The sequence below is a fragment of the Nicotiana tabacum genome, chromosome 16, assembly GCF_000715075.1.
Source record: "Nicotiana tabacum cultivar K326 chromosome 16, ASM71507v2, whole genome shotgun sequence".
NCBI classification, from domain to species: Eukaryota; Viridiplantae; Streptophyta; class Magnoliopsida; order Solanales; family Solanaceae; genus Nicotiana; species Nicotiana tabacum.
In genome coordinates, this window is record NC_134095.1 from 155026617 (window position 1) to 155044176 (window position 17560).

At 35.5% G+C, this 17560-nt stretch overlaps 2 protein-coding genes across 3 annotated transcripts; both read left to right on the forward strand.

Annotated features, from left to right (window-relative positions):
* Nucleotides 1–741: 741 nt before the first annotated feature.
* On the forward strand, nt 742–1668 carry LOC107762422 (large ribosomal subunit protein uL10c-like). Its single transcript, XM_016580780.2, has one exon. The coding sequence runs from the start codon at nt 847–849 to the stop codon at nt 1528–1530; it is 684 nt and encodes a 227-aa protein (XP_016436266.1). The 5' UTR covers nt 742–846; the 3' UTR covers nt 1531–1668.
* Nucleotides 1669–9283: 7615 nt separating this feature from the next.
* Nucleotides 9284–17518, forward strand: LOC107762423 (protein TONNEAU 1a). 2 transcript variants are annotated; one of them, XR_012700374.1, is made up of 8 exons: nt 9284–9513; nt 10227–10359; nt 13576–13664; nt 13768–13890; nt 14191–14324; nt 14406–14431; nt 14537–14689; nt 17217–17518. XR_012700374.1 is itself a non-coding variant. In XM_075233505.1 (8 exons), the coding sequence occupies exons 1-8, from the start codon at nt 9427–9429 to the stop codon at nt 17260–17262; spliced, it is 795 nt and encodes a 264-aa protein (XP_075089606.1). In that variant the 5' UTR covers nt 9284–9426; the 3' UTR covers nt 17263–17518. The 2 variants fall into 2 exon arrangements, 1 of the variants encoding a protein (XP_075089606.1); XM_075233505.1 differs by having other exon boundaries at nt 14533–14689.
* Nucleotides 17519–17560: the final 42 nt, after the last annotated feature.

Here is a 17560-nt window from a genome sequence, read left to right on the forward strand (position 1 = left end):
GCTAATTTTGAATCATAATGAGAAATAAATCTAAATTTTTATTTTCAAAAAATTAGACGGCATAGAGTTTTATCCATTTTTATGCTGGAGTTCTTTTAGTGGTAAAGGCAAATACTAAATAATTTGATAATTATAAGATTATAAATATGAAGGGGAGTCTTGGCGTAGCTAGTAAAGTTGCTGTCATGTAACCATGAGATCACGAACAAACTCTTGCAAAAATACAGGGTAAGCGTGCGTATAATAGATACTTGTGGTCCGGACCTTTCCCCGACCCCGCCGCGCATAGCGGAAGCTTAGTGCACCGGACTGCCATTTTTTTATAAGATTATGAATATGCTAAAAATGTAAAAGAAAAGTAAAATATTTTGAATATTACAATTGCACTAAACAACTTTACATTTTTTTTTCTCTTTTGAGAATATTTTTTAAAAATTAAACTCGTACTTATTCAGTTATTTAGTCGAAAGTTATATATCTTCACAATCATCTTTTTAACTCTTAATTTCATATTACTCATTTAACCAACTCTTACATATTATTATCAATCTATTTTAAAACTTTATCAAAATACTGTCCAATTAGCTAATATTATTATCAATCTTCAACTAATATTTTTTTTTTGAAAAATAATTTCCAATCAAACACTTAAAAATAAGTCATTTTTTAAAGAAAACATTTCCCAAAAAATATTTGTTTAATTAAGAAGACATATTTAGAATTCAAGTCATTATTCCGAAAATACCCCCAAATTCTATTATAGCACAAAAGATAAGGCAACCAAAGGACATTCAACAACATCTCCCTTATCTCTCTCTCCCAATCGAAATTCTCAAGCTTTCATCAATGGAGGCTACTTTCTTCACCTTACCCTCTTCAACCTCTCACTCCTACCCTTTCTCCCTCAAATCCCACTTCAACAACCCCCTCACCCTCCCCACCCACCCCCATTTCAAACCCAAGTCCAAAAATTTAACCATTCGTTCAGCTATTAGCCGAACCAAGAAAGAAGAAACAGTCGAAACTGTAAAACAACAGCTCGAAGATTGTTACCTTTTAGCTGGAATCAGTTACAAGGGCTTAACAGTCAAACAATTTCAAGAACTGAGATCTCAATTGCCTGATACTACAAAACTTCTCGTCGCTAAAAACACTTTAGTACTTAAAGCAATTGAAGGTACGAAATGGGAAGCGTTAAAGCCATGTATGAAAGGAATGAATGCGTGGTTATTTGTACATAGTGAGGAAATTCCAGCTGCTTTAAAACCTTATAGAACATTCCAGAAGGAAAAGAAATTAGAGGATAATGATTTTACTGGTGCTGTTTTTGAAGGGAAATTTTATGGACCTGAGGAATTTAAGGCTCTTGAAACTTTACCTACACGGGCTGAGATTTATTCACAGCTTCTTGGGTCTTTGAAAGGACCGGCTTCGGCTGTTGTTGGAACTATTCAAGCTCCAGCTAGGAATTTGGTTATGGTGCTTAAAGCTTATGTTAAGAAATTGGAGGAAGAAGGCGGAAGTCAATAGTTTCGTTGTAATTTCTTGGATATGGTATGTTTAATGTTATGTTAATTTGATTCAAAATTTGAAATTTTGTTTGGACATGGAATTTTTGTAAATTTAATATTTGGTAGAATGGTAATTGATTACTGCAATTTCTTCTGATTTGTGTTCTTATTTTAGGTGGATAAAATTTGTTAGTTCATAACTGTGACATGTAGTTTCTGCACTTTCCATTATTATTGATCCAAGAAGATAATTTGTCTTCCTGCCCCAGCTCAGTATATTTGTTAAATTGAAAAAGGTTAGCTCGGTGCACTAAGCTCTTGTTATTTGCAGAGTTTAGGGAAAGGCTGGACCACATTGCGTCTATTGTAGGTAACCGTAGCTTACATTTCTGCATGAGGCTGTTTCCACGATTTGAACCTAAGTCTTACCGTTGCACCAAAATCTCCCCTTCCCGTATTGTCAAATAGAAGAGTAAAATTTTACTAAAGGAAGCCAGTGTCCCGACCTACCTATTGTGAGATGCAACTTCTACTTTGTAATTGAAAAGGTTGAATCATCTCGCTTTGGCGCACAATCCCTTTCCTCCTCTTTTCCCTTTCCAGCATTTCAAGAGTAACTTTTAGTTTTGTGTGCCTATAATATGGTGGATAATTTCTCTTTAAAATATGTTTCGTGCCTTTTGGTTTTGGAATGGATGGATTAGTTTCTGTGATAGATGAAGAACATTCTTTTACAACTTCAGTGTTGTTTTCTGGAATTAGTTAAAGGCCTCTTAGTTTGGAATAGTGTTAGGAGGAAAAGAGAGCAATGTGTTTATCTGGTTTTGAATGAGTGAACAAAATCTGAGTTCTGTTCTATGTCAAAGCATGCCTTTATTTCTGCTTTAGAAAAGCTGCCTCCTTTGGAGGCTCGGCGGATTAGGATTCTCTAGATTTTTGAGCAAATGTGTTAGCCGGATGGCTTTCACTGAGTGAAGGAACTTTTAGTTTAATTCTATGTCAGAGCGGACCTGATCATTGTTGAGAAAAAGCAGTGTTTGTTCAAGCTTTGGAAATTTGGATTCTGCTACATGGTTGCGCAGATAGGCATCAGGTTTATTGTTGCAAGCCAAATTTGATAACTACGCCTTGTTTTTATTTTTAGACATGACCAAGTAGTAGGCGTACAAGGACAATTTACCATTCTTGATCATGCCAAAGATTTATATCCACTTGACATATTGGGACCTTCGGATTCTATGAGATGCACAGTTCTACTGATGATCCGCAGTTAAGAGAGGGTAAGATTATTCCCTCATAATGGGAAGAAAAGGGACTAATCACAAGTTATTAGTTTGAATCATTCTGATGTTAATGTGAGAAATCAGCATAAGCTAAGGCCTAGTCTGAAATGGTGATGAAGAGATGTTACCTTTGCAGTATGCTGCTTGTTTTTTTAGCTTAAAAAAAGGGCAACCCGGTGCACAAGGCATCTGCTTTCACGTAGAGTCCGGGGAAGGGACGCACCCCAAGGAGTGTGATGTAGACAGCCTACCCTAATGCAAGCATTAGTGGCTGCTTCCGGGGCTTGAACCCGTGACCTATAGATTACTTGGAGACAACTTTACTTTTGCTCCAAGGCTCCCATTCAAAAAATGGAAAAACAAGAAAATGTTGATGACCATAGGTTTGGCCAACCTTTACAATATGACCTCATCTTTTACTGCTCCGCTGCAATAAAAGAAATTTGATGTCTCAGCTAATATATATATATGATGTTAAGATTTCTCCTCTACTGCTACCAACTATCAGTTCTGCCTTCACTTGAAAATGATTGAACTTTCTCTTCTTTTTTTTAAAATAGTGCAGTTTCTCTGTTGGTGGTAGGTACAAATTCATGTACATCTCATTTCTTGTCTGTTTCTAACTTTGCCAGGTTCCATTGCTGGTTCTTGTTTGACTTGCCATTCTTGTACCATATTTTGTTTTACCTACTTTCAAAGATGAATTTCTGCCATCTCAACTGAAGTTTTCATCTCAGCATATATTTGTGTTATGAATATAATTTTGGCAAATTCTCCAGAGTTCGGATCCCTTAAGGTTTAGTTACTCGTCAAGCATGTTGCATGAACTCTTCTGTATCTCATCTCATGAACATTTTCTTTGTTGGGGATCTCGTGAACATTTACCGGAAACATCCTCTCTACCTTCAAATAGTAGGGGTAAGGTACCCTCCCTAGGCTTCACTTGTGAGATTACACTGGGTTTGTTGTTGTTGTTGTTGATCTCATGAACATTTATATGTGCAGAAGGATTAGAATTGTTTGTGCCAATCTAACTTATTAGATGAATGGCAGGCTCCCTCTACGTATGATAAGGAGTTTAAACCAAGAATTTTAGAGGATATGTAACTAAAACTAATTATTCTGAAGCTAGTGTTGTCAAAGGCGCGGTTAAGCACTGAAGCAAGGCGCAAAACATGTGCGCTTTGCATTCGGGCGCTTCAAAGTCGTCATCAAGGCTCTAAGGCATACTTTTCCTTGCCAATGAGCGTAATCCTGAAAAGACGATGCTAAACAATTGATATTTAACTTTATCGTAATCTTTTTCAATTTGGTTGTGTCACGCCCCGAACCTGGGCCTGGACGTAACACGGCACCCGTGCCTGAACGAACCAACTGGCTGGCTGAATCAACATGTGATATCATAACATCCTGAATGCAGAAGATAAACTAACACATGCTGATATACTGGAAGTATGGATGATATAAATCAAAGTGCGGAAATGCTAATACAATTCTGAAGCATATGTGTAGCCAACATAGCTTAATATGAAAAGCCTGCGACTCTGTCTAGCCAACATAAATGCTGAAACTAATCTTGAACCGATAACTGAAATGATAATTGTTGAAACTGAAATGATAACTGATAGCTGATAACTGAAATGATAACCGATAACTGATAGTTGAAATGATAACTGATAACTGAGTAATTGAAATGAGGCTGCTCGGTGGGCCGGGCCTGAACCGGACCGGACCGGGCCCGCGGGCCTGGTGGGCCGGTCCTGGTGGTCCTCAGAAGCCCGTGACGGGCCGGTCTTCTAATATGAGCCCACGAGCTCGGGACCGTTTAGCCCGGGACCGTCAGCCGGGCCTGGGCCGGGCCTGGCGGGCCTAACGGGCCTAACGACTATTTTTTTTTTTTTAAAAAAAAAAATCTCCAACGGCCATATTTAAAATCTAGCCGTTTGGGCTGAAAATATGACCGTTTTTAAGTTTAAAAAATGGCCATTTGGCCCCCAATATCTCTCAATCTCTCTCAATCTCTCTACTACAATTACTTAATTTATTGTTGAAATTTCGTGAAAAATTGTGAAGTTGTTGAATTGAAGTTTTCAAGTGTTCAACGATTTTCAATTTTCAAGAAGTTGTTCGGCAATCCGGTAAACTCGTTTCAACTCTTACGTTTTAAGAATATATTTTTGTGTGGTTTAGTTTGCATAATTATAATTAATATGGCATTTACTTTGAAAAAAATGTTTGGTAAAGGAAAAGATAAAACCGGTGAAAGTAGTGGCCAACTAACTACCCTTCCCCCGGCTCCCCGACCTAGAAAAGATAAGCAAGTTGAAAGTAGTCGCCAACCTAGACGTCCTCCTCCTTCCGTAATTCTTGATAGTGATCACCCTTGTTTTCAATTTACCGATAGTGAATTTTACCATAATGTTGCACCAGGTGAAAGATTAGATGATGAAATTATGAACCTTGAAGGATTTATGAGATTTGTTAGAGATAATACATAGACTAATATGTAACTTGTATTTTGGCATATCTTCCTTAGTTTTTTTTTCTTCTAATGGTGGTATTAGTACCTTGTTGTGCTCATTCCATTGGGGGAAGGATGACTAAGAAAGATATGTCATTTTTGGTAATAAAATTTATTGCTTCTACCCATGAATATCTTTTCGCAATATTTCTTTGTCTATACTTAGAATTATTTATAAGCTACAATACATACATAAGATAAAATATATATACTACAAGACAATATATTATGCGAATATATATACATAAGATACAATATATATACTACAAGAAAATATATAAGAGAATATATATACATAAGATACAATATATATACTACAAGACAATATATTATGCGAATATATATACATAAGATACAATATATATACTACAAGACAATATATTATGCGAATATATATACATAAGATACAATATATATACTACAAGAAAATATATTATGCGAACATATATACATAAGATACAATATATATACTACAAGAAAATATATTATGCGAATATATATACATAAGATACAATATATATACTACAAGACAATATATTATGCATGACAATTTAGTGTTTTACTATTGTTTTGTTATTTTCTTTTTCGTCAAGCACTTTAATAATTAGATCTACATATATACTACATAGTGAATTTTTAATATAGCCATGATACTACAAGAAATTGCCTTAAAAAAAAACCCGCTAGGCCCGCGAAGCCCACGAGCCCGGCCCGTTAAGCACAGGACCATGTGGGCTTAGGCCCGTCACGGGCCGGTTCCACCCATTGAGCCCACGAAGACCGGGACCGCCAGAGCCCAGGCCCACGAAGCCCGGGACCACGAAGCCCAGCCCGTTAGGCCCACTAAGGCCCGGGTCCGGGCCAAAACACATCATTAGGAGCTACAGTGTCCTAAGGGTATGAATACTCACTCTTCTGAATGATGAACAACCTGTTTATTTGAATAAACTACTCACACACACACATATATATATATATATATATATATATATATATATATATATATATATATATATATATATATATATATATGTGTGTGTGTGTGTGTGTGTGTGTGTCAGGCCCAAAAATGCATAAAGCATCAACTACGGCCTCAGGCCCAAACATGCATAAAGCATAAACTACGACCTCAAATCCAAATATGCATAGAGCATATAAACTACGGCCTCAGGCCCAAATACAAGTGTTCAACATTCAGGGATTTAAATTCAGGAACTGAGAATCATACTGCAATATGTGATGCTGAAATACTGAATCATATTGAGTTACAAGATACTGGAATACTGAATTGGACTAGACTGAGACATGTATTCTTGAACTGATTATGAAAACTAAAACTTCAATTGTTTATGACATGCTGAGAAATCTAGACCGAGACTCATGGGTATCAAACCCAAGTCTATAGTGATTACGCACTGAGCTCACAATGTTCAAAATGAAAGTCATGAATGAGTTATGAAGGTAGATAATAGAAGTTCTGCAACTATTCAAGGAACTAAGTTTAACTATATTTTTGAGGCAATTAGTAACGTCGTAAAAGAAACGTAGTAAGGGAGAATTGTTAACATTCTCAAACATAGAGAGTTAGCCTCACATACCTTAACTTCCTGCTCTTGAGCGCAGTACAACAATTAAGCTCAATGTATGATTTAAGGGGCTATCAATGTATTTGGCCCAATTTAAAACATAACAAAAATGGTGATTATTTCAACTCTAAATAATTACTACAACCATATTTTAGCTGGAGTCGCGAAGATCAAAACCTAATGTAGGAGAGGCAAATATTATGAGAGTCAAATCATAAACAAACTAACTGTTATATTCAGAGATACGAATCTATAAAGTTGAGTCACGATTTATTTGATAGAATGTATTACTCTTTACTCAAGTTTCTAACTCTTCTTGGCTCCTGCCTTGTTCCATCTTGTCAATCGCTTGTTGACTTCATTGTTTTGTTATTTGTTCCCAAAAATTCTTACTTTCATAATCAACAAAGTAAATTTCATTTTCATTATATATAAATATATTTAAAAAAAGACAGCTCGGTGCAGAAAGTATTGCTTTCATGCAGGGTCCGGGAAAGGGCTTTTAGGGTGTGATATATGCGACCTACCTATAGATCACGCGGAAACAACTTGACCATTGTTCTAAAATTCCCTTCACTGTGAAACAAGCAAAGCACATCATAGATTTGTACATGTTAACGAGAAACACATGAGATTATCAAAATAAAATAAATCTATCGTCCAAAAAGAAAAAACCTAAAGAAGGAAAATCCACACAAATCACCCACATGATCAATTCAATTAGAATCACCAATTGACTCTACGATTACACATAACTTATAGGAGTAACTCAAAAACAACTTCAAGTAATATGCATATTTAGAAATCTCAAACTAAAAGTTGCACTTACCTAATTTATGACTCTTCATATGTTAAAGAATAATACTACTTCATATTTAATCATTAATAAAATTTTACTCTCTGTTACAAAAAGAGTACGATGACCAGACCTTCTAATTTTCGCTCTTAATTAGGACATCGATTTCACAGTCTTAATAAAATAAAATTTAGACAATAAGAAACTACATAAAAATATACTAAAAATTGCATCTTTTATATTAAGAATATTTAAATAATGTATCAAAAAGTTGTAGTAAGAAAAAGTTATTTAACTTCTCAAATAGTACTAATATCATATAAAGTGAAAAAAAAAGATATAATAAACTTATATTTCTCTTTCAAGTCCTGAAGCTTGGTGTTCACACTATTCTCCATTATTGTGAAATTGTAAAATATATGAGTGTATATTCTGTACCTAAAAAAAATTCATTCAATTAAATTATTTATTAGAAAATTACAATGACTGTGCAAATAATTTAATCTCAATATTATTTATATTTACGAACAATAATACTAAGGATAAAATAAAGAAAAAATAATTAATTAAATCTTAATTTTCTAAAGTAATAAATATTTTGGACTATTTATTTTAGTAATCATGACAATTAGTAGGTGTTTGGCCATAGGTTTTGGAAGTTTTCTTTTCAATTTTTTTTAAATATGTGTTTGCTTATAGAATTAATCTAGTTTTTGGGAGATTTTGAAAACTAAAATTTTAAAATCCAAATATAACTTAATTTTTTCTGGGATTACTTTTCAAAAAAAATATTTGGGAATCTATGTTCGATTACAAAATAGGAGTATTTGTTAACAATGTCTGTGCAAATAATTTAAAACTCAGAATGTAAAGTATCACAGATTCAACTTTAACCAAATAGGCCAAATACATATATACATACCATTCAACTTGGCACTATTTTTTATTTTAACACTTTATTTATATCTTGTTCCATTTTGGCCCTCCAACTCTATTTTATATGTTCCATTTTGGCTCTCCAACTTTATTTCTTATGTTCTACTTTTAACACAAAAGCTGAAATCAGTGTAAAAATATAGTGCGTGTGTATACAAAAATCTGAGGTGTAATACATATCCAATTAAATATTAACACTTGGTTTTATAACCCATGTCAAACGGGTCAATACTAAAATACCCTAACCCGATTGTATATTTCCATCCACTGTTGCTTCATCTTCATTCTCTAAGTTCCAAAGCTTTTATCTGTCGATTTCATACCTGACCCGTTTAGATAAAATAAACCAATAAAAAATATGATCGGGTTCTGGTATTTTAATATTGACCCGTTTGACATGGGTGAAAAAATCAGGTGGCAATATTTAATTGGATATTTGTTATACCTCAAATTTGTGTATGCATGCGCATTATATTTTTTGCACTGATTTTAGCTTTTGTGTTAAAATGGAATTTAAAAAATAGAGTTGGAGGGCCAAAATGGAACATATAAAATAGAATTGGAGGACCAAAATGAAACAAGTTAGAGATAGAGTGCCAAAATGAAAAATGGTGTCAAGTTAGAATCCAAATATTGTCCAAACAAACCATTTTCGTTCAAAATTTGGCAGTAGAACCAAAAAATCCGCAGAGAGAGGGCAAAACGGAGCGGCCTTTCCTTACAAAAGAGCAACATTTCTAGTTCTTAGCAGAGTGTAGCCCGAAAGTAGAGAAGAATTTCAATATCTACAGAAATGGACGATTACACAAGAGAAATGATGGACCTCAAAACCCTAGTCACTCGAACCCTGGAGAAGAAAGGCGTCCTCGCCAAGATCCGAGTATTTACTATTTTCCCCACTTTATCTCCTCTGCATTTTCCTTTTTTATATGTGCTCTCTTCTAATTTCTCCTTTACTTGACCTAAAATGATGCTAGGATCCGATCTGGTAGTTATCTATCTATGCTTTAAAAGACTATTTATTTATAAAATTAAAAAAAGAAAAAGAAAATGTTCAGTGCAGAATTCATGGGTAGTGAGAATTGTCTATGCTTCAAAGTGGAACTTTTGGATTGACTGTAACAGCAGCTTATAGAAATATCAAATTTCATGCTTACAAGATAAAGATATTCAACTCATTTTTCCACTCGCATCGCACTAATTCTTTTATGTACAATAACAACAACAACAATCCAGTATAATCCCACAAGTGGGGTCTGGGAAGGGTAGTGTATACACATACCTTACCCCTACCCTGGGGCATAGAGAGGCTGTTTCCGATAGACGCTCGGCTCAAGAAGATGACAAGAGAATTCGTTTATGTACAAAAAAGAAGAGGAAATAGAGTTAGAAAAAGGCTGAAAGTGAATGTGTACCAGGTTGGATATTTAATGCTCGAGAATCGTAGAAAAAACTAAAAACTGATGATCTCCAATTGTTATGTCACATTTGCTTCCCTTCCTTTTAGTTGGATCATTCTTTTTTTGTTGTAGATTGCATACCCTATGAGATAATTTTACAATTTTACATATTTTACGGTGTGACGTTTCTTAGGCTGAACTTAGAGCGAGTGTTTTCGAGGCAATTGAAGAGGAGGATAAGGTAATTGAGAAGGATGAAGGCTTGCCCCCTGCACTATTGGGTAGCTGCAATGATCAGGCAAAACACCTCCATAATTCACCTTCAGGTCATTTTAATGTTTTTGTCCGTTTTGTTATTCTTCTGGTTATAAATCCTTGCAAATGTTTGTGTTAAAGATGGAAGGTAAGACATACTTATCTTGTCTAGAAGAATTCTATCTGACTTTGGTAATATATCAGAAAGCTGAGTTGTTTTAAAGTACTGCAGCAGACCACTTGTTAAAAGTCTCAATCTATTGTACGTATTGACCTTTGGTCGTTTAGGACATGGGAGTTCAATCTAAATATCTGTTTTAGGATCTACTGCTGTGAACCTCCCGCATGATAAATCTAAATCTTGCTTGCAAATGGCTACACCTTTTTTTTAATAATTCATGATTTGGCTTTTGATGCCTTGTTTTGTGAAGCATGATATTACTTTCCTGTTTCAAACTGATTTAGTTTGTAAGTTGTGATGAAATTTGATATCTAAAATAACTACAAAGTACCATCCCCAAAATCAATTTCCAGTACTTTATATTAAAAGAGTCTTAGAGAAAGTCCTAGAGAGTGTCATCTATCAGCAAAGTTAAGCATGTACTTGAACTCTGCATTTGTGTCTTAAAAGGCATTTTCTGAACGAGTTTCGCTGAGAGCCCCAGGGTAAAAATGCACCGAGGCGTACTAGCGTGGCATAAGTATCGTGCAACATAAGTCCCAATCCTCCGGGCATTCGCTTAGGCGTAAGTTCCAACTTTTTGGGTGTTCATTTGGGGCGTGCGCCCAGATAACATTTCCAAATTGGAACCAAAATTGCTTAATTATCTTTTTTAGTATGATAATACTCAGAAGTTAACTCATAGTAAATTTTCAAACCAGAAGAACTCAAAAGTCAAAAAGCTTTTTCTAATTTCATAGAGCCCGTTTGGATTAGCTGGAAAAAAGTAGCTTTTAAGTGTTGGAGCTTATTTTATAAATAAGCAGTTACCTGTTTGGATAAAAGTGCTGAAGCTTAAAAAAAAGTTGTTAAGTGTTTGGTAAACAAGTGTTGGTAAGCACTTTTTCTGTTAAAAAGACAGAAATATCCTTAAAGTTAACATAATAAAGTAGTTGATTACTACAATTTATTTAATTATGAATTAATCCAAAAAAAATTATATTTTAATTTAATTGATTACTTTAGATAATTTTTATTCAGGCTTAGGTTTGATTGGCCAACCTCAAAACTTAAGTAACTCAAATTCATTAGAGATCTAGCAGCAGCTAGTGGCAACGTTGTTGTCAAATTCAAAGGGTTTGCTATTTATGTTCTGTTTTTTCTTCTTTTCGCATATGTTCTCTTTTAAAATTTACGGATCTTGCTCTTTCTTTTCCAAAGCTTTCTCTTTGTATTTGAGTTAACTTTTTGATTTAGAGTGGATTTTGGCATGAACACATACCAAAAATGCAGACAAATGAAGATGAAGCAAAGAGGAAGAGGAAAGAAGATGATTGTTGTCTTCATAAGTGTAGAAAAGAGGAGAAACACGAGGTTTTAGGATTTTATTTGACTGAGGGTAAATTTGGTATTATGAAAACTTATAATGGACAAGAAAGTAATATCCTTGGTCAAAACAATATGGCTTTTAAGCCAATTTTGAAAAAGTTGGGTTACCCAACTTATTGGTTTTGCCCTTTTTAAAGCAGATTTTAGCTTTTTTTAAGCCCTTTTTTTGGTTGCCAAACGCTTCCAGAAGTTAAAAATGGCTTAAAAGCTGGTTTGTTTGTTCTCTTTGTTGTTTTGTAACAAATACTTTTTGGCCCTTGGTCTGCAAAGTGCAAACTACAAAGCAAGAGCTTTTTCCTCAACGCTTGCATATTTCTTCTTTATGCTTCATTAAGTTTTTTTCCTCTCTTTAATCTATTCTTTCCAAGTTTGTTTTTGGTTTTAGAATTTTTTTTGGTATCACTCTAGTTTACATATTGTTCTGGGGACTCTATTTTATAGAGCCCATCTTTTGTAGTACCTGCAATAGGAAGGACCATCTAAATGGTCAAAAGTCATTTCTACATCCAATTTGCAAAAGGATCCTTTTTTCTCCTTTTTTCAGTCCCCAACCAAAAACTTCATTCACTATGAGGGCAGCATCAGTTATCTGTCTTCCCTGAATAAATACGTCCTGATATCCACAAACAAGTTTGCTGATCACTTTCTTCAATCTTTCAGCTAGAGATTTGGCAGCTATATTGTAAATGCTACTAATCAAACTAAGAGGCCTGAAATCCTTCAATTTTACTGCACCTTCTTCCTTTGGTATTAAAGCAATAAATGTGGCATTACAGCTTCTGATCGTCTGCCCGTTCTGATGGAAGATTCAAGTGCTCGCAGAATGCCATTCTTTATTTCTCCATGCCTTTTGATAGAATGCCATAGTAAAGCCATCTGGTCCATATGCTTTATCAGGATTCAGGTGCACTAGAATTGATAATTTCCAGTACCTCTTCTTCTTCAAATGGCCTTTCCAACCAAATTATATTGTGCAGGGTGTTAGAGTGTCTCACATTGGTTGAGGAATGGATTTTTGTTATATTGTTTTGACAATCCTCATCTCATGAGCAACCTTTTGGGATTGAGTTAGGCAATGTCTATTTCCTTTATGGCCTCCTTATCCCTTTTTGACGCCTACTATTTCTCGTATTATGATTTTCTTTTGAACTAAAATCTATCAATGTGGAAGGTTTTGGTCAGACCTTACTTGTATACAAATATTAAAAATAAAGATATGAAGGGGAGAAACATAATGGCTTTTGCTCATCATACATCAGATTAATTCCATTACAAAAAAATAATATATGATAGAACTATCTAAATGCAAATTCTTTTGCTGGAAAGAGTCCTCATTTTGAAAAGAATTCTAGAAAATTTAACTTTAAGGAGAAAGAATCCTCTCTAGAATAAAGATATTAAGTTTCATGGGACATGGATATGCCTCTTCACATGTGATTTACAGAAAGCATAAAGCGACTTCGTTTACAAAAGATACTATATTTTGAGGGATATTCCCTTCAAATTAAAAACTTCTCTTGTTACCTTAGAATTTTCCGAAGGTACCTAGACATATTTTATCTGAATCTAATTGTGACGATAATATACCTGTTATTGCACTCTGTTTGTCTAATGATCAATGCATCAGCATTGATGTGTTTTAGCTCTAAGAAGTGTTAAAATTTGATACATCCTCCTATAGTAGATCACTTTCCTTGTTCGTATTAACTTTTGTTTTTTCCCCTCTCTTGATGTGCAGGAAGGCTACTAACTGCCCTTATATGTGAATATTTGGATTGGGCTCAATTAAACCATTCACTTAAAGTTTATTTGCCAGAGTGTAATTTGGTAATCATGTACGGGATTCTCCCGAGCAAATATATACTGTTCTTTGCAAAATCTTGTCAGTATCTTGTTCTACTTATGAAGGACCCGTTATGTGATTGTGTAGCCAAAGGATTCGTGGAAATCTGAGCTAAAAGAATTTAGCAGCAAGAATGGATATGATCTTAACAGGAATGGTGATAGCGCTCCCTTGCTTTTGGATGTTCTTGAAGGATTCTTGAAATATGAGGTTGGGTAAAATCTTTTAGTTTAGATGTCAATATAGTCCGATCAAATGATTATTATTATTATTATTATTTTGTTTGATATGTGTAATTTTTTTTAAATATAGTATTTGCAAATAACAGTTTCCTGTACTATTTCTTAGCTGCGACTTCCTCTCTATACACAATTCCGTTTTTGTGGGTTGTGCTGTAATAAGAAAGATCTTGCTATGACCATACCGATTCTCTCAAAATGTGGGTAAATATGGAAGTCTGCGGTTAGGAATTATAGCAAGTATTGTTACTAAAATTTATTTTTTTTGCAGAATTTATCTCAAGCAATGGGGGCTGGAAGGAGATTTACTGCACCAGATGCTGGATCTCTTTCCAATACTGAAGCTAGGAACATTAGGAAGCCTTCTTCATCTTCAGTTGCTGGAGGCTTACCTCCATTGGGAAGGTTAACATATAAAACATTATCACTTCTTCTCTTACCCTCTCATTTGATTTAAATTTGACTTGGTACCATTTTACACCACAGGTCAGGTCCTGCTGCCCAGTCATCTGGTAAGTAGTCTAGCTGATCTTTTTTTTTCCCCCTTTTCTTTTCCTGTTGGTAATTAATTCCCAGATAAGTGCATGAATTTCTGATCTTGTTGAGATTCTAGACAGAAGGGCAGGTTCATCTATATCTGGATATAGGAAAGATGAATACAACTGGAGATACGAAAATGATGAGCTTCCGCAGGATGTAATGCTTGCCTCATCTGCCTTAGAAAACCTTCAATTGGACAGAAAAGCTTGGAACCTTACCTCTTCATGGCGGTCAGGCTTTAAACTCTCAGTGGGATTTAATTACAGTTTTGGTTTTAATATAATTATCTATTGGCGTGAGTGCAAAAGAATTCGTATGTTTTAAGATCTGGCTTGGAGGGTACTTCAACTTATCAAAAAAATTCTGGCTTGGAGGGTAATCTTTAGAAGAAAGGCAACCTTATCGCTTCTATTAAGGAGTGTTAGTAATGTGCTTATTGTGAAATTCATTTAGAGCTTAAACTTCAGAAGAGTCAGATTGTGGTGTAGGTTTTATGCTACTTTTCGTTCTTTTGATGGGAGGGCTTATGCTACTTATTTATAGACATTTCCGTGATGAATGGGACGATGTCAATGTAAAAGCAGCTTAAATATGATGTCAGCATGGCCTCTGTTTTCGGGGGTGGGGGTGTAGGCATTACCAAACAGGTTCTTAATTGTACTCCATAATTGGTGTGCAACCTGACAGCGTAGCAGCATGTGGTCCATAGCTTTACCCAACCTCTTAAACGTAGCACCTGTTAGGCTGTTAATATGAGTCATCTTCCTTTTCCTCAAATTCTCAGCAAAAGATAGCCCCCCATATTGCCAACCAACGGAAGCACTTTTTCTAGGCTCCCGTGGACTCGTACTGAGGCATGACAAAAAGCCAGGTCGTCCAGCCTCAGTTATATGTAATAAAAATCCTTAACTGTGAAAAATTCCTTTGCTTTGTCCTTGCTTTCGAAAGATTGAACCGTCGGTGAGATTCTGCTTATAAAGTATCTAAACTAAGTCCTGAAATTCGTCAACTTCCCAATCCAGTAAGTTCCTCCTCAACTTCAAAACATATCCTCACTCTGCATTATGTTTGGAAGTATACTAGATAAAGTGCTCATTATCAGTTTTCCTTCCCTCAGCAGGGTGGTAAAGCAAGAGCTATTATCAATCAGTGTTTCCTTCGCTCTTTGGATTAGTATCTCTCTGCCACCTTGCTGACCTTTTCTCCTCTCTTTCAGTTATCAAATTCTAGAATTCACATATCTTGTGGGAGAAATACAATGGTTGATCCAAGTACATCGCCGGAGTGACCCAATCTTGCATTGGAATACCACCTTAGCCTGCGATTGCAGCGTGTGCTGTAACGCTGTATGGAGTGACTTTGTTAGAATTGATCATATCTTTGTGTAGAAAGGTCCAAATGACAACCATTCTGATCTGTTGAAAACTAAAATCCCAGCACAATTTTGCTTTGTAGCACCATGCCCATATTCCTTGTACAATTAAGAGGTTGTGACCTTTTGAGATAGAGTCATGTTCACTTGCTAGAAATTGTAGCTGTTGCCTAAGTTTTCATCACCTTTGGCCTTAACCAGTATTGTTCTTTGTCAGTTGACTTTAAATCCATGTGCTTTCAAGCTTCTTCAAGTTCTACCTTGGCTTGTAAAATAACTTGTATTGATTGCACCGAGTTTCTTGTCAATATACCATGATCAAATGTGATAAAAAGCATTAGCCCTTGTCGCGCTCTCTCGGTGTGTGTGTGTACAGTAAAAAGGTTGTTCTGTACTTCTGTTATACTTAAAAGTTAAGAAGTTGTACATTGATATAAATGACATTGACAATTTAACCCACCCACCCCCCCACCCCCCCACCCAAAAAAAAAAAAACAAAAAAACATTGCCTTGAAAAGTGCTCCCATTTTATTAGACCTAGTAGAAGTTTTTGTTACATGAGCAGAGGGAATTTGTTCAATTACCACTGTGATAAGTGATGACCAAGAAAATCTGCTGAAGTTCTTGAAAAACTTGCATACTCTAGTTTTTCCACCTTCGAGTTCACTGCCGATACTTTCTCACCTTGTCACCCCTTTTTTTTTTTTTTGATGACCGAGAAATCCGTTTGGGGCCGATCCTTTGGACCAACCGCAGCCTTCGAAACTCGGTGGATAATGGGCCCGCCCCTCTCTCACCTTGTCACCCCTTTTCCATAATAAGGTTTTGTCTCTCCATTTGTCAGGCATTGCATAGTTGACCTTCAAGTTCTACCTTGGCTTGTAAAATAACTTTTATTGACTGCACCAAGGTTCCTATCAATATACCAATGGTCGAATGGGATAAAAAGCGTTAGCCCTTGTTACTATGTATGTCTCCCTTGTCACTGTTTCTTCCACCCTCTGTGTGTGCGCGCGCAACAACAACAACAACATACCCAGTATAATCCCACATGTGTGTGGGTGGGTGCGCGCACACGTATGGTAAAAATGTCGGTCTGTTATAGTTAAGAACAGGTTGTACGTCATTATAAATTTCATTTCCAATTAATCTAAAAAAAGCACATTGCATCGTTCAAAAGTGCTCCCATGCTATTAGATTGAGTAGAAAATTTTGTTACATAGTGATAAACGATGACCAAGAACTGATGATAAGCTGCTGATTTTCTTGAAAAAAATTGCATACTCTAGTTTTTCCTTTTATTGATGTCTGTCGTTTGTCATACTTCCTAAACTGCTTTCCAGCAAATGAAGCGGTATCTCAACTTGTGCTGAATCGGATTGCAGGCACAGAGGTGATGACATGTCTGAGGATGATAGCAGGGGAGAATAGATGAGATGTGTGGTCTCCAAATCACCGAGATGGGAATTGATGATGTCCTTCTAACTTAGAAATGCAATGTTCTGATGTATGCTGTGTATGATTTAAATACTATATTGCTTGTAGTAATTGGTGTGAGCTTCTCATTTTCTTTTCTTTTTTCTTGTATCATTTATCATTTCCCCCCTGTTTTACGAAATCCCTCTGTGGCTAAGCAGCCGTGCTTAAAGAATTTTTCTTATCATATGACGGTTGCTCTTGAGTTGGATGCCATGCGTGATTACTAGAAGCTGTTTCTCTGTGGTATTAC